We start from the raw sequence: 23,101 nt of genomic DNA on the forward strand, positions 1-23,101 counted from the left end.
ACTTCGACAAAATCGATCTAACTTACCCTACACCCTACACCCAGACCATCCTGATCACCCCTCCCCCGCCCCCGCCATACCATCTCAGCAACGAATTTTGACTGTCAACAGCGTTATCGCAGCTCTGTGACTCACAAATATTTCACAAATATCAACACCGAATTTACTTACAGACAATAGGACTTCATTGAACCACTGGCTGCGACTATTGACCGCCTGTAATGGCTTCCAAATCACCAATCCTCCCCGTAGAGGGCAAGCGCAACATCCTCGTCACCTCTGCCCTTCCATACGTCAACAACATCCCACATTTGGGTAACATCATCGGCAGTGTTCTCTCTGCTGATGTATTTTCTCGCTACTGCAAAGCCCGAGGCTACAATACCATCTACATCTGTGGCTCCGACGAGTACGGTACCGCCACCGAAACAAAGGCTCTCGAGGAAGGCCTTTCACCCGCCGACCTTTGCGCCAAGTACCACGCTCTTCACAAGGGAGTCTACGACTGGTTCCGAATCGACTTTGACATTTTCGGCCGAACACCCACACAACAACAAACACAGATCGTGCAGCAGATCTTCAAGGAACTCTGGAAGAATGGCTACATTGAGGAGCGGGAGACCACTCAGCCTTTCTGTACACATGCCAACCACGGCAAGTTCCTTGCGGACCGTTTCGTTGAGGGAGAGTGCAGCATCTGCCACGATCTCGGCGCTCGTGGAGATCAATGTGATGCTTGTGGTGGACTTCTCGACCCTTTTGAGCCTGAGCGTGAACCCAGTGCTTCAGAGGACGACCACGTTGAGGCCAAGGCCACTGGTTTCCTGATCAACCCCCGCTGCAAGGTCGATGGCACCACCCCCGAGAAGCGCAAAACCAAGCACCTTTTCCTCCGACTCGACGCCGTTAAGGATCTTCTGGTCCCTTGGTTCCACAAGAGCAGCAAGGAGGGAGACTGGAGCGCCAACTGTATCTCCATCACCCAGTCATGGATCGATAAGGGTCTCCTCCCCCGTGGTATCACCCGAGATCTCAAGTGGGGTGTCCCAATTCCCCAGGATCTTGAGGGTTTGAGCAACGAAGAGTACGCCGAGAAGGTCTTTTACGTCTGGTTCGATGCTTGCATTGGTTATGTTTCCATTACCAAGAACTTGGTGGACGGTGATAATCTGGACGGCACAAACTGGGAGAAGTGGTGGAAGAACCCTGAGAACGTCAAGCTTTACCAGTTCATGGGCAAGGACAACGTTCCGTAAGTGAACCCGAACCTTGACGGTCCTTACTTGCCACGAGCGCCGTAACTAGGAAATTTACTGACCAATTTATCCAGATTCCACACCATCATCTTCCCTGCTTCTCAACTTGGAACAGGAGAGAACTGGACCAAGGTCCATAAGATGTCAACAACCGAGTATCTCAACTACGAGGGTGGAAAGTTCAGCAAGTCTCGCGGTGTTGGTGTGTTCGGTAACACCGCCAAGGAAACTGGCGTCGATCCCGATGTCTGGCGATACTACCTTCTGTCAAGACGACCCGAGACTGCCGACTCTGAATTCAAGTGGCAGGAGTTCATTGACTGCAACAACAACGACCTTCTCAAGAACCTTGGCAACTTGAACCAGCGAATCCTTAAGTTCGCCCAGCTCAAGCTGGATGGTGTTGTACCAGACTACACCAAGTACACAGACGAGCGACTGGAAGAGCACAAGAAGGAAGTCAACGAGGCCCTCAAGACCTTCATCGCTCAGTTCGATGCTATCAAGCTTCGTGCTGGTCTTGCTTCTGTTATGCACATTTCCGCCCTCGGCAACAAGCTCTTGCAAGACAGCAAGCTGAATAACCAGCTTCTTGCCGAAGAGCCCGAACGTTGCGCCGCTGTCATTGGTCTCGGTATCAACCACCTGCAACTCCTTGCTAGTATTGTATACCCCTACATGCCTTCGACTTCCGATGCTATTCTTGAACAGATTGGCAGCCCCGGTCTTGTTTCTATCCCTGAAACATGGACTGGCGATATCGTCAAGCCCGGCCAAAAGATTGGCGAGCCCAAGCTTCTCTTCACACAGATCCCCGCATCCAAGCTTGACGAGTGGCGCGAGGCCTTTGGTGGTGAGGAAATCCGAAAACAAAAGGCCCTCGAGGCCGAAAAGGCTGCGGCCAAGAAGGCTGCTAAGGATAAGAAGAAGCAGAAGAAGCTCGCTCTGCGCCAAGCTGAGAAGGCCGGCGAGGCTTCAACAGAGCAGAAGCCAGCTGAAGAGAAGAAGCCCGTAGAGGCCACAGCTGTTGATCTTCTTCCCGACGATAAGCCTTCTGAGACATAGATGATATAAACTTGGACAGGACTGAAGTCGATATTGATGGCAAAAAGGGACCACTTGGCCGATTTAGGACGCTGCACGAGGAGTGATGTAAAGCTGAACACTCTATTTATTTTATTGTAGAGCTGTTGAAATGCAAAGTAGATTCTCAAATCAACTTATGAGGAATGATTAGAAAAGCTCAGCAGCTTCGAAAGTTGGCCTATCGTATGTGTTTTGATTTAGTACTACCGATGGTTGTTGACCCTGTTTCTACTACTGCCTGATCATGATAATCTGACAAGATTTGAGGGAATACAACACTACCCCCCCAACCTTACGTAAAGATGGTATACTGTGTTGAACTGGATGGGCTCTATAAACCAATTTATTACTGAACTTGTAATCAATGCAGTATATTGTGACAGAAAAAAATGACAGAAGCCCATGGATTCGCTAGGTGAAGGTGGCTGAGATGCGGTATTGAGTAGGTGCAACGAAAAGGATTTCTTTATTCCTATTTGGTCTCATAATCGACTGCAAGGTCTTTTTGGTATTGGTGTAGAACGAAATGTATTGACTTATGCCCGTCGACTGATTGGTGTCGGTAATAGCATGGTATAAATGTATGTTTGTGTCCGAAAAACTCCTTAAGCCTGTTGAGAGGCACCCGGCCTGTTGAAAGGCGTAGCTTTCCCGTGCCAGCCTGGTGCGTATTGCACAATAGCATATGGTATCGATTTGTCATGTACCCCATTTGCGTCCGCTGGCCTTTTTTGTATGTAGACGCGAATGGGGCACTGCCGTCATGATATCTGGTCACTCTTTTTGTCTTTTCACTTGCGAGAGCAACGACGGATGAGGCTGGTAAGCTTAGTTCGACTTCTTACCCGCAGCACGCTCACGCTCACGCTTAGCGTAGATCTCAGAAGTGAAGGGATCCTCGTATCTCAGGGCGAGCTTGTAGACAATGTCGACCCAGATGGTGAGCAGAACACCAGCAGGCTTGCCATACCACAGAGAGGTAGCAAGGAAACTGCAGGTAGAGCCAGTGTACATGGGAGAGCCAGTCACGTTGAAGGGAAAGCCAGTCACCATCTCATCCATAAGAAAGCCAAAGTAGTCACCGAGGAATGTACCAGTAATGCCAAGTCGCCAAGTCGAGGAGACGACCAAGATATTGCCGACAGCAAAGAGAGTGGCAGCAGCAGCCCGCATGTAGTCGTTGACAAGGGCGGGATGCGTAGGTTGTTCAGAGATGGCATTCTTGAAAACTAAGTCGCGAACCATACCCAGAGAAAAGATGGTGAAGGCGAGGGCATAGCAGGCAACTTGGGAGTTTCCACCAAAGAGCTTTGTCAGAAGCTTATTGTGGTATTCTTTTAAGCAGGCCAGTGTTAGTCGACAACAGAGCACGATGCGCTTATTAAATAGCGAGCTTATGCATACCTTGACGAGCGACGATACTTGAAAGAAATAAGTTAATAATGCCAGATCATCACGTTGGGACTAAACAACTCACTTCCAGAACAGCGGGTTAAAGGCAATGGATGCAGCTGAGACTAAAACGAGCAAATAGACCGAATTAGATTCACTTTATTCAACAGAGATAAAGCGTAAGTCAACTCACTGTACAAGCTCTGCTTGTCATAGTTGACATAGTCGAGGAAATCTTGTGGACCAAGAGCCATGATACCCATGATGACAGCTAATGAAGCACGAGGCAATGGAAAGTGGTAAAGTGAGGTAAAGTAAAAGTCGTGATCATTGACGTAACAAGTTCACGTCTAAGTCACAAAGAACAGAGATGATCAAAGAGTAGAGACAGTCAACTTTGTTTGCTGTTATGACGGGCAGCTTGCGGAGAAAAGAAAAGAAAGAGAAAACTAGGAGAGCTGGAATAGGTAGGTACTGTAGGTAAGTTGCAGCAGGAGCTGTCTTCTTCCTTGTCCTACCTACCTACCTGTCCTGTCACATGCCCGGAAGTGACTGGAAAGCAAAAGATGAGAGGACCTGTCTGGGTTGGGGTCATGGATAGGGCAGCCCTCAGGGTATCAGAAAAATTGACCCCTAGGAGCATAAGAGACAAAATTATTAGGACATCCTATGGCTCTTAGACTAAGGTTCTTAGACTACTTATTTTTATACCCTAAGACTTGGGAGGCCAACTTTTCTGCTACCCACTAGGCAGAGTCATAACGCCAAGCAGCGGGGATTAGTGGATATTTCAGAGAACTTCAGAATAGCATTAACCGAAGTCAGCCCTGACCAGCCAGCATTCATTCACTCACTCACATCCAATATCCCTGCAACCAATGAACCAACCTAAGCAACCGAATCAATCTTCCCTCACCCACTCACCAAAGCGGAGCAAAGCTGAGCTAACCATTGAATGAACCAAGTGATCAGAATCACCAGAAGGAAATGCTTCAATATTCATATCTATAGATGCTGCAAAATCATGCGCTCTTCTCGCGGTTGGCATCAAGGCCTATCTCGCGTGTGTCCTAAACGCCATCCTTGAACGCCCAAACAATTAAACCCGACAGACCAGTCATTATCATCTCATATTTAACAGCGAGAGAACTCAGCGTTATTGGCGTCGGTTTCTTGTCTTTTTGCCTGTTGTTTGGACATCCTCCTCCTCTTCGTCCTGCCCCTTCTTGAGATCTTCCGTTAGACCCCATTCCTCCTTGTCGTACCAGTCCTCGCCGTCCGACATGTCTCGGTTAGGCCCCGAGTGAGCTTCTGCCTTGGACCAGTGGAGTACATCTTTGCGCAGTTGCTCGGCTTTGAGAAGTCCCAGAAACAACTTGTTAGCTCCTCGGCATACCTCTTCCTGTTTTTGCACATACAAAGCAAGAAGTCGTCGGATATCTTCTGCTTCCTGATCTGGCAAACCAATGTCTCTATCTGGTCTTGCCCCTGCAGGTGCAAGAAACAGAGGGTGAATAAAGTCGTCCTCTGCTTCGGAAACCAGAGATGCGTCTGGCGCTATTCTCTCGACCAGCTCGGTCTGTTGGTATATATCGCCAACTGTCTGTTTTGCAGAGAAATCGGCTCTGTCAGCTCCGATTCCATCTTGCTTCTGCTCATTCGAACTCTCGTTGACCCCGTTTATTGGTTCAACTTTTGACGCTTTTGTGGAATCTGTTTGTTCGACTGGGGCTTGCTCGCCGTTCGGAATATCTGACTTTGTATCCGCGCTTTTTTCAACATCCATCTTTTCGGCCTCACCAGCATCTTCCAGATGGGAAACGTCTGGGTCGGCCGTCGTCCCAGCGTCTGTCATTGTTATATCAGCATCCTCTGCAGTGTCTTTGCCCATGAGTTCTCCACCCAAAGTTGTATCTGGAGCAACATCGCCTGCTGTGGCGTCGTTTTGATGTGGCCCAACGTCCCCGTTGGTAATTGCAGGGAGCGCTGATACTGCCTGGGACAAGGCCAATAGATGGCGCGCCATATGATTATCTGTGTAAAGCTCGACATCTGCCGGTCGGACCATCATCTCGCATGGAGCCCAGGTGTAATCGCCACACAGCGACGTTAGGAGGTGTCTAACTTTCCATAGGGAACGGTTCTCTTTGCGCACAATGTCGCAGCTTTGATCAACAAGCCGAGTGAGGGTCTTTGATGTGAAAGGTTTCGAAAGGGTTGGGTGTGTCGGCAAGGCGGTCGATGCAGTAAGCGGTGCGAGGATATCTGTTCTTGTTAGTTGTGCCATTAAGCTGCATGATGTCTGACATACTCTCTATCTGGATATTGGCATACGGGTTCAATTCTGCGGCAGAGGCCTCTGCTTCTTGAACACGCTCCTCATCTTCGTCGTCGCTGTCTATTTCATATCCTTCCTCGTCGACTAGAGGAGGATTGCGATAAAGGATTGGGCGATAGACTCCGGCGTATTCGACATACTGGCAAGGTCAGACATGAGTAGGAGGGATTTGTCCGTAGAACGAACCTCTTTGTACGAGCTTGGGCCGTTATTGGGAACCAATTGTCCTTGTCGAGCAAATCGTGCCTTTTTCTTGAGCTTGTTTCCACGGTTGCTATAGCTTTCGATCTCGGAATCTGAGTCGGACTCTGGTTGGCAGGGTCAGCTAGGGATCCCCTAGGCGCGAAAAGCGCAAAGATGCTCGCGTACCATATGATTTCCTTTTGAATGCTTTTTTCATGCCCGCTATTGTCTCGGCGAAGAGAATCTGTTGCGACGCCATCGCGGGCAGTTGTTGGATCCAGGAGCCGACTCGATGGATGAATGTCGAGGATGAAGCGACGAGCGAGCGGCAGGCCGTCTGGGCGCGTTTGCTAGAAGAAGCTGACGATAGACGATTGATCGCGATGTTAGGAAGTGAGGCAAGTCCCAATTCGAAAGAAAAAGTTGTGTTGGCGTGGTAGACTCGACTAAAAACAATTTTGATCGGGCGTTGGGACGACGAGGAGAAGCTGGAACAAGAAGCGAGCCTACTCTGCCCGCCTTCCCGTAGCCCATGACCACATTTCCGGGCGCGGTCTCTCCTGATTGGACAAGACGCGGGTGATAAAATGACCGGTGCCGGATAAAGCACTCTCCGACTGTGATAATAGATAAGATATCAGATTGGATTGTCTGTCTTAGAGAAATTAATTAAAGTCTTGAATTGGCTCATGCCAATTAATGGAAGAGTACATATATACTGTAGTTGCATATCTTGTTGTTATCTTTTTACTGGAGCTTGTATACTAACTGAGGTAGTAAAGTACTATCCAATGCCTCCTGCACCTTTCTGTAGCACAACAAACATAAGACTTACCCAGCTAGCTGATTGTGTCGTCAACTTTGTCGCTATGGGTGATGAACTAGATAGAGTAGGCATTCGGGTTTGACAGTTAAATAGCAAAAAAGAAAACTCCGGTACAGGGAATCGAACCCTGGGCTCCGCGGTACTGATCTCTCAGGTTATGAGAGCGCGAAATGTTAGCCACTACACCATACCGGATATTGGGTATTATTAAGGTGGTGTTCGACATTTGCTAACATGTGGTCGTTGGCTGATCATGTATTTGCTTGAGCCATCGTATTACTCGGGTTACACTATGTGAATGCATACATTGTCCGGTCATAGGAGATCCGATAGGCGTTTTTACTCTTGAGTATTGGTCTGGATGTGTTGAGTCTCGTAAATAAAGTGGTTATATGGAAACTCTACTCAGTTTCATATTGCGCGCCGCAAGAGAATCAAACGAACAGGGGCACTCATTTGCTTGCTCGTATAGTACATGGAAATTGAGGTGCGAGTTGGGTACGTTCCGAAATGAGATTTTTACAAAACGAATGGTAGTTGCCACAGCCTAACGCGAATTACTCACCAGGCATCTTGGGTGTCTAGCTTTACCCCCAGTCAGTGATGGCAGGTCAGGCACCAAAAGCACACCTTCATATCAAAAGTGGCTAATCGTTGTTTATAAACTATCGTCTTAGTATACAAGTTCATACTCGTAAATCGTTCTATATTCTGGTGCTGAAGAGTTTAGCCTGTGAGTGATTTAGGTAACTGCAACTAAGGTATGTATATACAGGACTATAGCTCACGGTCAGGCCTCTCGTCGCGCGAGTTAGTTACAGCAACGGCACCGCCATCCTTTTCGATATCAGCTGGGAGGTTTCCCAATGCTCGGCCTCCAAACAAAAGATCAATCTCCTCTAGAGATAACCCCTTTGTCTCGCGAAAAGCGAAGATAAGAGTGGGCAGAGTAACAACAATGTTGAACGCTTTCCCAGGAGTCAGAAAATTCTGAATAGGGAACAGGGATTGACTTACCAACGAAGAGAAAGTAAAACTTCCAGCCTAGCTCCTTGAGTGCCAAGGGACTGACTTGGTTCCAGAAGGTAGAAACAAGCCAGTTGCCGATACCAGTAGCAAAAGCACACCCCTTACTTCTTATCTGGTAGGGCATGATCTCGGCCATATAAGTCCAGCTGACGGGACCAAAAGACAAAGAGAAAATGACCGTAACACAAAATAAGAAAGCAACACCAGCGATGCTGAGGCCATGGTGGGTGCCGTCGACATTTTGGCTGTTGACAACGCTCTCCAAGACTAAAGCGATGGAGATGGCAACGATACCATAAATAAGAGGTCGTTTGCGGCCGATCCTATCTGAGATCAGAGTAATAAAGACCAAATCTGTGCAGCGTTAGTAGAGTGTTTTGGAGAGAATTCTGTCGTGTGATTAGGGGCTCTTCGCTTACTTGCAAGAGGGCCGGTGCAATTGTAGATTCCAGCGACAAGTAGATTAGTCTTGCCAGTGATTCCGAGACTCTCATACATGATGGTTTGATAATATCTTGTCTTATGTTAGCGATGATACGGTAGATGCTGTTTGGGAAAGGTAGAGTTGAGAGGTGAGAGTGAAGAAACCACGTACCCAATCACATTGATTCCTAAAATCAACGTTAGTAACTCTTATTTAAATAAGAGATGTGGGTTGACTGATATCAACTACCACGAGGAAGCCCTTACCAGTGAACTGAGTGAATACTTGAACCAAGGTCCCGAGCATGAGTCTCTTCCGCCACTGCGGTACCTTGAACATAATCAACCAGCCTGGTGCAGTAGCTAATTTCTCAGCATCGATAGTGAGTTTAATCTCATTAAATTCGGACTTGATCCATTCCTCATTTGAGCCGTCAAAGTGTAGCTTTAGGAGTGTTCTCATGCCGTCGTCTAACTGATCAGTAGCAATGAGATGACGAGGAGTCTCCGGAAGCCAGAGCATGCCCAAGCACAGCAAAACAGAAGGTAATGCCTGGAATGCAAGAGGGAACCGCCATTGGAAGGACGAAGTATCTGGCATGTGATGACTGCCATATCCAACCCATGTAGACACGATGAAGCCGACTCCGATCATTTGCTGGGCAAGTCCAACAATGAGACCACGGTTCTTGGGGCTTGCACACTCCGATTGATATACCGGGACTAAAGTCTTTGTTAATAATATGGGCCTAATCGATCACATATGAGACTTACCACTCATAGAGAGTAAGCCAACAGAGAAGCCAGCAATGATTCGTCCAACCAACATCATAGCAAGACTAGGTAATGGATCAGTCAACCAAGTATGTCAATGGCAGGTAATCGAGCACATACTGATACGCAGCAGCTTGAAGGATTGCACCGATTGTGCAAATGAAGGCACCAATACCGATAGTCTTCCTTCGGCCGAACCTGTCCATAATGACTCCTCCAAACAATGCTCCGAATACAGCCCCTCCGCTGAATGTAGAGTTGATAGCACCTATGATGGAAGAAGTAGATGTAGTATCGAAATAGTCCTGGAAGTGCTTCGAGGCGATGACATCAGTCATGACACCAGAGTCATAACCGAAGAGAAAGGACCTAAATCCAAGCAATAAGAATTATTATACACGACAAACACATTGGAAATTCCATCCATCAAGGTAAAGGATACGTACCCGATGGCTGCAAAACAAGCCAGGCCGATGTTATAGGCTTTCCCCATGATGGTACCGTAGACTACTCCGTATAGTTATTTATGTAAGTGACTGAAATTCGTTGTATTGAGTAGTTAAAATCTCGAGGGCGAGGTGATAAAGAGACCTTGGAATGATCAACCGCGGCTCAGGAGTCTATTTGTATGGCTACCTCTCCTAAAGTAATAGTACCATGATCGATATCCCCCAAGATGTTGATCATTGAGATCCCGATGGTCCCACATACCCAAGTCTACATAGAGAGTCGAAGGGACGTCTCGATAGCGGCCACATCACCGAGGAATGGGGTGCAAAAGTAATCACGCAAGTATCAACTTTCGTCATGTTCAGGAGCGGCCAACAGGACTGGTAAGGCTTTGTTTACGGGGCTCTCCGTATATTTTCAATCATACAATGCTTTATAGGACAGAAAGACGTAGCACGGCACGCGAACGCCGAGTCATGATGGGTCTTGCATGGCTCCCCTGAGGTGTCTTTAGGCCGGCCCCGTGTGGTCGGAGAAATAGTATGCCATCTACTCCTTGTCTTAACCAGTTATTGACTCACTGTCCTGGAGAAAGCAAGACCAGTATTTGCCAGGGCTAGGCAAGGGTTATTGCTGTAGTTTCATTTCTTGATGTGAAAATTAAACCACAATGATGGTCTGATCAGTCATTGGGCCATGTCATATGTCGTTCTGACAGCCACATCTATGGTAGATTCGGACGAGACAGGACATCGGCGTATAGCCTCTGGTCCTGGCACTTTGTAATCCGGCTAAATGAGAATTCACATGTGTAGAATGAATCTAGTCAAGGTATCTCTGATCCTTCTCGCCTTCACTTACAGCCGGACCAATCAGGTTTCTGGTCGGGGCTTGATAGACCGTATCCGAATGTAGATCATAAGATATGTGGATGGACCATACTCTCTCATTATGACATGTTGTTAGTACCATACGATGCCTGGAGGTTCAATGAGGGACACCGAGTTCGTAGTTCTCGTAGCTCAACGCTAAGTAAGTTACACGGTGACCCGATGGCATTGGGGAAACCGACTGATACTGCAAAATTTATACATGAAATAAAACAGGAGCAAAGGGAAATAGCTATTACATTGAACTCTAGATTACATCAATGTTAACTGTGGCATGTTCTAGAAATTCTTGCGAAGGAACGTAGAGTGAGACCTTTACTGACTTAGGTTCATCGATTAAACACTCCACAGGTCTACATAGGACCCCCAAACTTGGGTAATCGATAAATTGTGAGCTCTAACTAGGTATTGTAGGACCTTTTGACCTACTACGTTAATCTTGAACCTGCTATGTATGAGTCCACACCAAGCTTTAATGCTCCCCATTGATTAAATAAGCCCGCTTCATCTTGCTCTCTCAGTCTACGATTGTACTTGACCAATCATGTAGCATTGGACCACATAGATTTTCCCTTTTGGGTAACCCCCAACGCTCTCGATCTCGCTTTGATAGTGGAGTATCAGTGGGGGCAGGTTCATTGATTTCGAAGGACTGTTATAGAGAAGAGGCTTTCTGTACTCGTTGAATTGTTAGAGTCATGGTAAAGCTTTGGACTATCTAAAATCGAGTGACGTGAAGATCGAGATTTATGTTAGTGCTGACCACCAGCTCTGATATGTTCCAACTCTGAGATGTATAGCTTCGACTACAGAAATTGTACTAAACATAACTGCTTGCGGATTTCTACTTGACCAATGGCCGGAATACCGGGCTAATAGACACCGAGCTCAATGGCTGTAATCTCCAAGACCAACGGATTCTTACCCAGCTTGCTATTATAAGATTCAAGTAAACCTCGAGCAGGAGATCTAGCGAAGCACTAAAGCATGAATAGACTGCAGTTCAGCCATCAGAGCCAAACTCATTCGTTGAGGATATAGCAATGTCTACATATATAATCTTCTTAACGTTGTTCTACTTACAATGACTCAATCGAAACAGGAGAATCTCCCTCCAAATTACGACCCTTCTCTGTGACCTTGAAGTCGCCATTGAGCTTGTCAGTACCCTGAAGCTTGCCATCATCACCAACAACAAGCTCAACAACAGTATTTCCCTCACTGTTTACTACCACGGCCTTTGAACCAGGTGAAGTTTGGTACAGAGCAACCTCGATATTGCTAGCAAAGTCATACGCAGCACCAACCTCCTTACGGCTGCCAAGGACAAGAACCGTGTTCTCGCGGACATACAGAGGCAAGGTGCCAAATGCATGCTTCTCTCTGAACCAACCGGGGCCAGACTTGACTTCATTAGTAAAGTAGGATGTCCACTTGCCCTTAGGCAGGTAGAATTCTACTTCACCAGACTCTTCATAAATAGGAGCTGCCAGGAGTTGAGATCCAACCATGAACTGGCGGTCCAGGAACCACGAGGTAGGATCATCGGGGAACTCAAGAGCAACAGCTCGAAGAGACATGGGAATACCACTCTCGATAGACTCGATCGCTTGTGAGAAGATGTACGGCATCAGACGAGTCTTGAGTGCGGTCCACTTAGATAGGGTCTTTGAGCACCCTTCTTCAGTAGTGTTGTCGTCGTCAACAGTCCAGGGCACACGATACGAGTTGCTTCCATGAAGTCGACTGTGACTACATAAGAGGCCCATAGCAACCCACCGCTTGTAGATCCATGGCGGGGGCTTACCCTCGAAGCCACCAATGTCGCAGCTCCAGAAGGTGAATCCGCTCAGACCCATGGACAAACCACCGCGGACAGATTCAGCGAGAGCCTCAGGGGTAGACTCACAATCACCACCCCATACAAGAGGGAATCGCTGTGTTCCAGCACAGGCAGCACGAGCATAGAGGACGGCTTCACTATCGCCGTATCGCTTCTGGAGGGCTTCGTATACAAGCTTGTTGTACGCAAAGGCATAGTAATTGTGCATCTTGTGAGGATCAACCGTCGGATCGTGCCATTGGACGTCAAGAGTGGGAATGCGCTCGCCAAAGTCGGTCTTGAGGGCATCGACACCCTTATTGAAGAGGTCATTTAGGCACTCGACGTACCAAGCACAAGCCTCGGGGTTTGTGACGTCCAGAAGACCCATGCCAGCCTGCCAAAGGTCCCACTGCCAGATATCGCCATTCTTGCGTTTGAGAAGATAACCTTTCTCGGCGGCATGCTTAAAGGCAACACCAGCTTGGCCAATATAGGGGTTAATCCAGACGCAGACCTTTTTGCAAAGGCCCTTTTCTTTAAGGCGTGAGATCTGGCCCTTGGGGTCAGGGAAGCGCTCTGAGTCAAAGATGAAGTCTGTCCATCTGAAAGCTCTCATCCAGAAGCAGTCGTAGTGAAATACATCGACTGGCGAGCCTCGAGCCTTCATACCCTCGAGGAAAGAGTTAACAGTGGCTTCATCGTAGTTTGTGGTAAAGCTAGTTGTCAACCAAAGACCAAAACTCCAGCTGGGGACCTTGCTGGCCTTTCCGGTGAGGACTGTGTACTTTTTGAGCACATCTTTGGGGCCATCGCCGTAGATGATGTACATCTTGAGGCGCTGTCCTTCAATGGTAGTTTGCACACGGCAACATCGCTCGCTTCCAATTTCTAGATCGACCTTGCCCGAATAATCGATAAATACTCCATATCCGCGGTTGCTCATCCAGAAAGAGACGTTTTTGTAGGCCTGATCACTCGACGTGCCACCATCCGCGTTCCAGAGAATGACGTTTTGTCCGACCTTGTTCCAGGCACCGAACCGCTCGCCCAGGCCATGAACAGACTCACCAACGGACAGAGTTGTCTGCATAAACATGTAGTGTTTGAAGTCTCTCATGTCTCCAGTCTGTATTTGCGAGGTAGGAGCAGGAGAGTAGGCAAAGCCGGTACTGCGGTTGCCAAGATTTGTGAGGTGTTTTTTGCCATCAGAGCTGTGGAACTTGATGTCAAAGTTGTGTTGGTCAGGGTTAATAGTTGCAGACAGAGAACCAGACTGAAGAGTGGTCCCCTTGTCACTCTTTTGGATCTTGCCTTCGACCTTTGGCTGGCCATCCGGGAAAAGATCAAAGTCAGGGCCTACTCGTTGGGCACCAGCCCAGTGTGTGCTCTCAATAGATATAATACCATCCGCCTCGGCTTTGATATCGATGGTAAGAGTAGGCTGGTTGAGGCCATCGCCACGAGTGCGGATGTGCTTTGTCGGGCACAGCAAGCTCAATGCCTGTTGATCTTGGCTGGGGGTGATTTCGTAGACATCTTCGGCATATTCGGTACGAAAGTTTTCGGCAGGCAGCCACATACCATCGCGAAGATGCATCTTTGGTGTTTAGGAGAGCAGAGTATAGGTCTCAATTGGTGTGTAATGAAATGCAAGTGTCAGAGAGCTCGCTCCAAAGAAGAAGTAGTTGTTTGAATGAGATACTGTCTTGACCAGCATGCCATCATCCGACGATAACAATTCATCTGGTGCAGCATCATCCTTTGATTATGGAGATCATCCCATGTTTCCCCTCTTGACCCCACCATCTCGCCATGACATTGACGTTGATAGGTGAAGGCATAAATGTTGATGATATTCTAGAGCATGGATTGCGAGAGAATCAAGGGTCCCCTGCGAGATGATCGACTGGTGGATAAATCAGCGGGCACTAGAAGCACCCCCGGCTAAATACAGGGAGTGAACATGCGGGGTTTACAAGGGGGGACCACTGTAACTCACCCAGTCAGTGTTCAACCTGACTGAACTAACGGCTGCTGGGCCGTTGAACCTTGAGTCCATCTCGGGCTCGGTTTAACTTAGACCGACATCCAAACTTCCTCCCAGTTTCAATGTCGTAAAATGATCTGCATACATGACTTCTGTGCCCTGACCAATTCTTGTGAAGGCTGGCTTTTGTTCTCCATGCCACACATTTCTTGATAAATACATATTGCGCTGCGTCGGTGCTAGGATCTTCGGCTCGTCTTTCCATCTGAACCTGAGATCATATACCGGTCCAATGGTTGACTACACACCCTTATTCTGCTCTGATCTCCCCCCTGTTCTCATAACAACTTAAAAACAAATCCACGAATCCCAATGCCTTGCCCATCTCCTTCTTCCCGTCTTCTGCCCCGCATTCTTCGGGGTTTGCAAAGCCCACCATGTCATGATCTGCCCTGTGCTTCGGTCGTAACATCCCCAAAGACCATTCGTCACATGAACTAACACGAATTGAACCCGAAACCAAACTCGCATGCATTGTAGGTCGACAGGATCGTGAACCTATGCCTTGCGGCACGAGAACAGGGGACTATTGTCCAGGCTACACGGTTAATTGTGAAGAGCCAAGGTTCTTTTTGGATCTACATAAACTCATGTGGAGCCCGCCTTGCTACAGTCTATAGCTTCCAGGTAGCTTCCTTCTCGTCTTCAAGTTTTCCAGAATGAAGCTCTCTGCCTATGTTTGCGCCGCTGTCCTGGCCACGGCCGGACAAGCTGCCAAGGACAAGCCAGTCTACAAGGACGCCAAAGCTTCTGTCGACGACAGGGTCTCGGACCTCCTCAAGCGCATGACTATCCAGGACAAGGCAGCTCAGTTAATCCAAGGTGACATGACCAACTATCTAAACCTGACTACCGAAGCTGTCAACAAGACTGGCTTGGAATGGAATTTCAAGTACCGTGCCAATTCCATCTGGACCGGGTTGTACGCGAACATGACTACTATCAAGAAAGCTGCCAAGGTGGGACAGGACTATCTCATGAAGGAGACTGAGCTTGGTAAGTTGGGGTGCTGGTTCAAGTTTGGGTTGTGTGATCTAACGGATCATAGGAATCCCTGCCTTTATCCAAAGCGAAGGTCTCCACGGAGTCTTGATCCTTAATGGAACCATTTTCAACTCCCCTATAGGCATGGGATGCTCCTTCAACCCGGAACTCATAGAAAAGATGGCCGATATTATCGCTACAGAATCTCGGGCTGTTGGAATCAACCAGCTCTTCTCTCCTCAAGTAGATCTCGCCCGGGAACTGCGATTTGGACGAGTCGAGGAGTGCTTCAGTGAAGATCCTTACCTGTATGTTGCATCTTACGGTCACTTCAGGACGACTGAATATGCTAAATTTCGTACAGCGCTGGAGAAATGGGTTACAGTTACGTCAAGGGCCTTCAGGCTGGAGGAGTGTCAGCTATGGTCAAGCACTATGTAAGCCACATCTACTGCCATTCCACCATAAAACTCGATAGCTAATAGTGTAGGCTGCGTTTGCTACACCCGAGCAAGGTATCAACACTGCCCCTGTGCACGGTGGTGAGCGAGAGCTGCGGTCTCTCTACCTCCCCCCCTTCAAGAGAGCTATCATCGATGGTGGTGCAACTTCCATCATGTCCTCGTACAACTCCTATGACGGTGTCCCGGTTGTCTCAGACTCCCACCTCCTCACTGATATCCTTCGAGACGAATGGGACTACAAATACTATGTCATTTCTGACGCCGGTGGAACCGCTCGTCTTGCCCAAGCATTTCACGTCTGCCCTCTTGAGGACGACGAGTGCATTACTCTTGAGGTGAGTTTCTTTCCGCAACGTGGTGAGTCCTGTGCTGACGAGCCATAGGCCCTTCCCGCTGGTAACGATGCTGAGATGGGTGGTGGCTACTGGAGTTTCGAGATTATCCCTGAGCTTGTCAAGGCTGGTAAGCTGGACGAGAAGATCGTTGATACAGCCGTTTCTCGAGTCCTTCGTTCCAAATTCGAGATGGGCCTTTTTGAGAAGCCCTTTACTGGTGTTGCCGATGACAAGATCTGGGATTATGTCAACACCAAGGCTCATAAGAAGGTAGCCCGACAGCTCGATGCTGAGAGTATCGTTCTACTCGAGAATCATGAGAACGTTCTTCCTTTGAAGAAAGACGCCAATATCGCTGTTATCGGCCCCATGGCCCATGGCTATGTCAATGTGAACAATGTCCTTGCCATCTTGGACTGAAATTTTACTGACATCAAATAGTACGGCGACTATGTTATTCATACTGCTATGACCAGAGGTGTCACTCCCTATGACGGTATCAAGGCTGCCAGCAAAGGCAAAGTCACATTCACCCAAGGCTGCGAGCGGTGGTCCTCGGACGAATCTAAATTCGAAGATGCCGTCGCTGCTGCTGAAGCCGCCGATGTTGCTGTCGTTGTCGTCGGAACCTGGACTCGCGACCAGAATGAGCTCTGGGGTGGCCTGAACGCCACTACCGGTGAGCATATCGATGCCAGCAACCTGAACCTCATTGGTGCCATGCCCAAGCTCGTCAAGGCTATCATCGACACTGGAAAGCCCACTGTAGTTGTTTACAGCTCCGGAAAGCCTATTACTGAGCCATGGATCTCTAAGGAGGCTGCTGCCCTTGTTCAACAGTTCTACCAATCACAGGAGGGAGGCCATGCTCTCGCGGACATTCTCTACGGCAACGTCAATCCCTCTGGAAAGCTTTCTGTTAGCTTCCCTTACGACGTCGGTACTACACCCATCTACTATGATTACCTCAACTCTGCTCGTGCATCTCCCAACCCGGGCAAGATTTACGAGAACGGCACGCTCGAGTTCGGTAGCAATTACATCCTCGAGAACCCTGAAGCTCTTTACACATTCGGCTACGGTCTGTCATACAGCAAGTTTGACTTCTCCAAGATCTCTGTCTCCAAGAAGAATGTAACGTCATCCGACACAGTCACAGTTTCTGTCAACGTCAGCAACAAATCTAAGCGCGATGGCTCCGAGGTTGTTCAGTTGTACGTCAAAGACATGCTTTCCTCAGTCGACGTTCCCCGATACCAGCTCAAGGGCTTCAAGAAGGTTGCTGTCAAGGCTGGTAAGACCGAAACTGTCAAGATCGATCTCAAGGTTGAGGAATGGGGTCTCTGGAACCGGAAGATGAAGTATGTTGTTGAACCTGGAGACTTTACTGTCTTTGTAGGAAACTCCAGCGAGAATTTTATGGGCAATGTGACGGTCACTGTCGCCTAACCCTAATTATAATAGGGGAAGAGATGTCACGATAATTAAGTAAACTTGCCGATCCAGGCTTGTTCAAGGCTGGTGATTGCGAACTTGGCCCCCTGGCTCTGAACTTTCTGTTGTCCAATTGAAGTCCGATATCTCAACCAATATCCGGTATGGTGTAGTGGCTAACATTTCGCGCTCTCATAACTTGAGAGATCAGTACCGCGGAGCCCAGGGTTCGATTCCCTGTACCGGAGTTTCTCTTTTGCATGTTTTGTCATCTGCAAGACTGCTACATTGCTCTTTTTTCCTGGATCTGATGAAGCACGATTGAGCAAACAAACTCACAAATTACAAGACCATATCACTTTTTCCACTACATGTCCTTGCTTACCCGCTAAGTACATATGTACCAGATCGACGGTTTCCAGGTCAGGATGTAATAACTTAGCACCAAGTTCGCCCGAGTCATTGATGAACACAATACGGCTGATTACTGATCCTCGCCTAGTAATGATTTTGCTCAAGACCTCGTCTTCACTAGTCAGTTACGTACAGCAATAGGATATAAAACCCAAACTGAACTAGGGCGTAATGTGAAAACATGAAAGAAGGAGGATTCACTTGTTACTATTTGTATGTACATGCTAAGTAGATGAGTTGTCCATGTCTCGGACACGAAGGGCATGCTCGCCAGCAGCTAGGAATATGGATATAGATTCGTACTCTTTGCTTCTTCTCGCTGTTTTACCTTTCATTCCTTACTTCTTATAGCTCAACGCAACACTGCGAACAGGGACTCCCTTCCAGGCGAATGCCGGACAACTCACCGGTGTTGTTTCGGGACATGCCCGGACTGAGGCCCGGCTACCATCAACATAGAGTGTCTCTACATTTACCATCAATAAACAATCACACCGCTTTGTAAGCTGTTGAGTTGGATCAAGCATTAGCGATCGACAAGCATATTCTCGATAAAAGGACTTGTTCCAATCGTCGTAGATCGACCAATCGATTTGAGGACAGTATAGCTGGCCAGTAAGCATCGCATGCGACACAAGATAACTAGACCCTGCACGACATAGATGACTAGGAGCAGCCATATTTATAGGGTCCAGTACTAGTAGACTGTCTTCGTTCTAGATTTCCATCTGCCGCTTTCGTCAGCCCTGAGGCTCATTGGACATCAGCAAACCAGGAGGAGCCGTGTCGTATATCATAATTCCTATACCCGGGCAGATCTGGAACTATGCAATTGCGAGGCTTGGTCCACCCGAAAGGTCAAGGCGTCTGGGTGCTTCTGCCAAGGCTTCTTTCCAGCTAGGATATCCACGGCTCAGGTTTGTCAGCTCGTAGCTATGTAGCTGAGATCGTATGTTGCTCTCCCGAGACGTCTAAGCAGGGTTGGCCTTGCTTGGCGGGTGATGACAGCGTGCCAGCCAGTTGGTCCTTAGGGTCCTCTAGTTTCAAGCAAATTGCACGTTGCTTTTGTCAGCAAGAGGTTGCTGGTGATAGGGATATCTTCTCTAGCTTCGATTGGACTTGTTGTTTCAACTGACTCATAAGATCATACGATGCTACTAATGTCTCGGTTATCTGCATTATTTTTGTCTTGATTATCGGTGAAAGAACAATAACCTAGTTGCTGAATGAGGACAGGTCAGCATTATGCTGTCTATGACTCGACATGAAACAATTGTGCTTTTTCAGAAACTAACTCCCACCCTGATGTATATTGAAGTGTCATGACTTTAGTGTGCAATACCCTTGTATTGATTTGGACAGCAGGGAGTTCTTTACAAGCTGGTGATGTAGTATTAGCATGCATGATCCAGACAACCTTGAGCTAAATGGTGTAAGTTAAGGTGAACCAATAAACGCGGACGACTAGCACTCCAACATGTGAGTGTCTGCTAACAATGCTTCACGAAACATTATGTACTCAAGCTTTACAAATTCGACCAGATAGATGTGCATTTTACTTAGGTAGACACCACACTTTGTGGAGTTGACTATGGGCAATATATCGGGAATAAGAATGTTGCAATGCTATTTTCAAGATTGTGAAAAGTCTATCGGTATAACGCCTCACATATTTTCGCACTGTCTTGGCGACGAGGATGGAGTTTTCACGACGTCGTATTAAAGGGAAAAGCTAGACCTCGTGTTCCTGAACGGGCAAGGGTGGTTGGTGGTTTCTTTGGATCTGATGTAAGTGAAGCCATCCTTAGCAAGCTTGATTATGTATGTACTAGTCCTAGTTTCATCATATTATTGTACGTATGTGAATACATTTAATTCGCATGTAAACAAAACGAGGACATTTTGATACTACAATTAAAAATGTCGTCGGATGCTCGGGCTGCTTCGGAGCACCTCCGGATGAATCAGACCGTTGGTATTGAGCTTGGCGTCGTTTTCCCATAGGCATCCCGCCAGGAACTGGCCTAAAATACTGACAGTCCCACGCTTATTGATCTATGCTTTACTACCTATGTATAATCGACAGAAATTTCAGGTAGTCAAGTGGTAATACTGTACTGCAAGACCAGGTTACCAGGGAATAACCATCGCTATGATCCACATGTAAAAAGAGAAATTTCTTCTAAGCCCGCTCTTCCAGTAACTTGGAGGGATGATTGATATGTTACGATGGACAAACTTGGTAAAATCTCCTTCCTTCCGAGAGTGGAATTTTTGCAATAATAAAACACCTCCGAGGAACAGGGAATAATAGCTGACAAGTCATCCTCTGCAAATTTGTCTTTGTCCACCAAACCTTGGGCAACGACTGGAACCTTTAACGCACTCTGTACTGTGCTGTACGTATTGCGCTGGACAGTACATGCCATGACCTATGTTATTCGCCACACGTGGCTGGTGAACCGAGATCTGCATTTTGGCAGGACATGATCGTCATGATCCCAAATCGTTCGTTTCAAAACCATGATTTGCCAAGAACATCCATTCATTGCTCCAAAGCCGGAGCGAAACCGCCGGACTCGAATGATGTCACAGCCATATGAGGCGCACCCACAGTGTTAAACACTTTCTTCGAAATATCTACACTAAGTACATACATACTGTACCGAGCCTCATCCATCATGTCTGTGAGCTTTGGATATTGCATGGTATATGCCCCGCCATGTTTCCATGCGGTACAGTTGTGTGCATGCACTCAACTTGGCAGTCACCGTATCTGCACACAGCACAACACCGGAACAATACGTATAGTACACCTCAAAGCACATACTCCATTGTCAGTGTAACAGAATGGTCTCGACAGCGCGATCAACAAGTGGCTCTGGGACTTTGCCTCTCTCACCTCATGACACCGCACGACACCTTGATCCACCAGGGACGGGTAGGGGTCAACGAGGTGCCCTGAACCTAGCCCCATGGAGGACAAAATAATCCCCGCTCCCCAGTCCCAGCCCGTGCGGTCGACAAAAGTAAAGAGCTGGTCAATGCGGGTCAGCGGCAGCAAGGTGATCATCGATTTCCTTCACCACAGTTCCCTGCTTAGAGATCGTATGCGGATTGTTGTGCTACCCACATGCTAGCAGCAAGATAAGAGGAGTCCAACTGCTTCTTGGGCCAGGCTCTTCAAGCTAAAAAGTCACTCGTGAATTTGCTGGTTGGCTGGCCCTCAAAGCTCAAAGGGACTCTGCAAGCCAAGTGGGGGAGTTTGGCATCATGATCGCCGATTCGTAACGTTGTCAAGCGGTCTGGCCTATCGGTAATTGCAGTTTTCGAGACTGCCACCAGGTGGGATACTATCTATGTATCGCTATTGAAAAAGACCATTGTCTCTGTTTCAAGCCACGAGCTGGTGCGCGCACTATTGAAGGGTGCAGACGTCAGCAGGCCAGATCGAAGCTGTCGGACCAAAGGCTTCGATCCGCGCCCAGATTGAGAATTGTCTGCATCAAAAGGCAGCTAGATGAAGCAGTGAGAGTTAGGTGTTAGGATACAGTAGTGTTGCTCAACCTTCGTAGTGTGAAACCCGCGCACTAGGTTATGGAGCATTTCTCATGTTAGATTAGCCCATTAATTACGGGCCTCGATCCAAGAGGCACAGGTCTTTAGGTGAGCTGTGCGTTTGTCCCGTCAAAAGGCAAGTTTTTTTTTTGTCCTCTTTGCACGATTTGTCGATCTCGCTTCGTGTGTCCGCCAGGATTGTATTATAATTATTATTAGAACAAACAGGATTACGGTGCTGCTCAGGCCGAGCGAAAGGACTATTTGTCAGGCCAGACTGAATCAGCAACTTTGTTCATAGACTGTCCTATCAGTCGTTAAAAGACTGATTAATTGTCGTACGCTGGTCGTGACGAGCTCAAACTCGTGGATGGCTCTTTCGTGTGTTGACTGAGTCTCGGGTCAGGGTCGTGGGGTCATAGAAACCACCAAGACTTCACCACGAGACCCCTTCCTTTCCGACACGGAACAATCCACAATGCCGAAACACAAGCTCATTACGGCACAGGCACTCGGGAGACAATAGAAGAAAAGTTAAGACGTTTTCGGTCCAACAACTATTTCTACAGAATACACTGGACCCAAGGCCATCAGCTCGTTCGATGGAGTGGGCAGAACACACCCAACACTCCAGGGCAAAGAGACCGGGGAGGGGCACAAATTGGTACATACTGCAACGTAGAGTACACGATATCTAGAGTGAGATGGGATTTTCAAGGGATGAGGATGGGATTTTGAGCGGCCTTGGCAGCGTAATCCGGTCTTCTGCTCATTGAGGGCAGAGAATATGGGAGGGATCGACAGAGCTAACAAGGCGAGAGATGAGCCATTGGTAGGGAAGTCCTTGCCTTCAGGCTCCTGTCCATTTCCACTTTGACCCTCTCTTGTCCTCCACTCCTGCCCAGGCCCTTGTAGTCCCGACCACTCTTGCCTCCCTCTAACTACAGGCGCAGGTTGCCCAGCCCAGCTGCCCAGTTCAGTGAAGTACATAGTATACCTTAGTAGGAAGAACAAGGATTAGGTGGGATCCAGTTGGGGTTCCCTGGGCGAGCACCTGAAATCCGTCATATGTACCTGCTGTACTGTAGGGCCACACTGTACATTTGCCACCTCCACACAACCAACCTACAACACCTTACTCCTACCTACCTAGAGTTCAACATCCTGTCCCCCTCAGCCAAAAGCTGCTACCGGTTGGTACAGTAAATTATTTGTCGCCGTGCTCTGCCCTATCTCGCCTCGTTTCGACTCTTCCTTGACTTCTCTCGAACCTAGAGCGCTATTACGTATCAATAGCAGATCAAGTCGCCTGGCCACTCAAGATTATTCGTCACTCTTTCCGCATCGGGTATTCGTCTTCGCAACCCTTTCGCCATCCATCGCTGTCTTTCGA

At 48.0% G+C, this 23,101-nt stretch overlaps 8 protein-coding genes and 2 non-coding genes across 10 annotated transcripts; 3 read left to right on the plus strand and 7 right to left on the minus strand.

Annotated features, from left to right (window-relative positions):
• Positions 1-221: 221 nt before the first annotated feature.
• FGSG_08614 (methionyl-tRNA synthetase) lies at positions 222-2,416 on the plus strand (the record flags this gene model as incomplete). The annotated part of the gene is made up of 2 exons (XM_011321831.1): positions 222-1,252; positions 1,331-2,416. The coding sequence occupies 2 exons, from the start codon at positions 222-224 to the stop codon at positions 2,319-2,321; spliced, it is 2,022 nt and encodes a 673-aa protein (XP_011320133.1). The 3' UTR covers positions 2,322-2,416.
• On the minus strand, positions 1,579-4,163 carry FGSG_08613 (uncharacterized protein). Its single transcript, XM_011321832.1, has 4 exons — positions 3,928-4,163; positions 3,820-3,859; positions 3,747-3,763; positions 1,579-3,676 (listed from the first exon to the last, which is right to left on the minus strand). Exons 1-4 carry the CDS (start codon positions 3,986-3,988, stop codon positions 3,171-3,173), a joined length of 624 nt encoding a protein of 207 aa, XP_011320134.1. The 5' UTR covers positions 3,989-4,163; the 3' UTR covers positions 1,579-3,170.
• A 727-nt stretch (positions 4,164-4,890) lies between these two features.
• FGSG_08612 (uncharacterized protein) lies at positions 4,891-6,872 on the minus strand (the record flags this gene model as incomplete). Its single annotated transcript, XM_011321833.1, has 4 exons — positions 6,442-6,872; positions 6,213-6,380; positions 6,046-6,156; positions 4,891-5,999 (listed from the first exon to the last, which is right to left on the minus strand). Exons 1-4 carry the CDS (start codon positions 6,512-6,514, stop codon positions 4,891-4,893), a joined length of 1,461 nt encoding a protein of 486 aa, XP_011320135.1. The 5' UTR covers positions 6,515-6,872.
• A 314-nt stretch (positions 6,873-7,186) lies between these two features.
• Positions 7,187-7,276, minus strand: FGSG_20701. The gene has a single exon. It is a non-coding gene; the product is annotated as a tRNA-Glu (tRNA).
• Positions 7,277-7,807: 531 nt separating this feature from the next.
• Positions 7,808-9,800, minus strand: FGSG_08611 (uncharacterized protein; the record flags this gene model as incomplete). The annotated part of the gene is made up of 9 exons (XM_011321834.1): positions 7,808-7,812; positions 7,870-8,049; positions 8,099-8,464; positions 8,530-8,624; positions 8,706-8,721; positions 8,801-9,256; positions 9,308-9,372; positions 9,428-9,676; positions 9,754-9,800. 9 exons carry the CDS (start codon positions 9,798-9,800, stop codon positions 7,808-7,810), a joined length of 1,479 nt encoding a protein of 492 aa, XP_011320136.1.
• Positions 9,801-11,726: 1,926 nt separating this feature from the next.
• FGSG_08610 (uncharacterized protein) lies at positions 11,727-14,069 on the minus strand (the record flags this gene model as incomplete). The annotated part of the gene is made up of 1 exon (XM_011321835.1): positions 11,727-14,069. One exon carries the CDS (start codon positions 14,067-14,069, stop codon positions 11,727-11,729), a length of 2,343 nt encoding a protein of 780 aa, XP_011320137.1.
• A 1,109-nt stretch (positions 14,070-15,178) lies between these two features.
• FGSG_08609 (uncharacterized protein) lies at positions 15,179-17,822 on the plus strand (the record flags this gene model as incomplete). The annotated part of the gene is made up of 6 exons (XM_011321836.1): positions 15,179-15,515; positions 15,568-15,811; positions 15,868-15,940; positions 15,994-16,302; positions 16,351-16,701; positions 16,744-17,822. The coding sequence occupies 6 exons, from the start codon at positions 15,179-15,181 to the stop codon at positions 17,749-17,751; spliced, it is 2,322 nt and encodes a 773-aa protein (XP_011320138.1). The 3' UTR covers positions 17,752-17,822.
• Positions 17,823-17,894: 72 nt separating this feature from the next.
• Positions 17,895-17,984, plus strand: FGSG_20702. The gene has a single exon. It is a non-coding gene; the product is annotated as a tRNA-Glu (tRNA).
• Positions 17,985-18,071: 87 nt separating this feature from the next.
• Positions 18,072-18,773, minus strand: FGSG_13333 (uncharacterized protein; the record flags this gene model as incomplete). Its single annotated transcript, XM_011321837.1, is given in 4 exon segments — positions 18,072-18,267; positions 18,284-18,350; positions 18,558-18,594; positions 18,627-18,773. 4 exon segments carry the CDS (start codon positions 18,771-18,773, stop codon positions 18,072-18,074), a joined length of 447 nt encoding a protein of 148 aa, XP_011320139.1.
• A 3,469-nt stretch (positions 18,774-22,242) lies between these two features.
• On the minus strand, positions 22,243-22,698 carry FGSG_13334 (uncharacterized protein; the record flags this gene model as incomplete). Its single annotated transcript, XM_011321838.1, has 1 exon — positions 22,243-22,698. The coding sequence occupies one exon, from the start codon at positions 22,696-22,698 to the stop codon at positions 22,243-22,245; it is 456 nt and encodes a 151-aa protein (XP_011320140.1).
• Positions 22,699-23,101: the final 403 nt, after the last annotated feature.

Source organism: Fusarium graminearum, chromosome 2 (genome assembly GCF_000240135.3).
Source record: "Fusarium graminearum PH-1 chromosome 2, whole genome shotgun sequence".
NCBI lineage: Eukaryota > Fungi > Ascomycota > Sordariomycetes > Hypocreales > Nectriaceae > Fusarium > Fusarium graminearum.

What these genes read in the sequence shown, in the direction of transcription:
- FGSG_08613 (XM_011321832.1), bottom strand. Translation starts at nt 3,988, where the DNA reads ATGGCTCTTGGTCCACAAGATTTCCTCGACTATGTCAACTATGACAAG. An exon ending in TGACAAGCAGAGCTTGTACA is followed by an intron (nt 3,860 to 3,927) that starts GTGAGTTGACTT and finishes TGCTCGTTTTAG; the next exon opens with TCTCAGCTGCATCCATTGCC.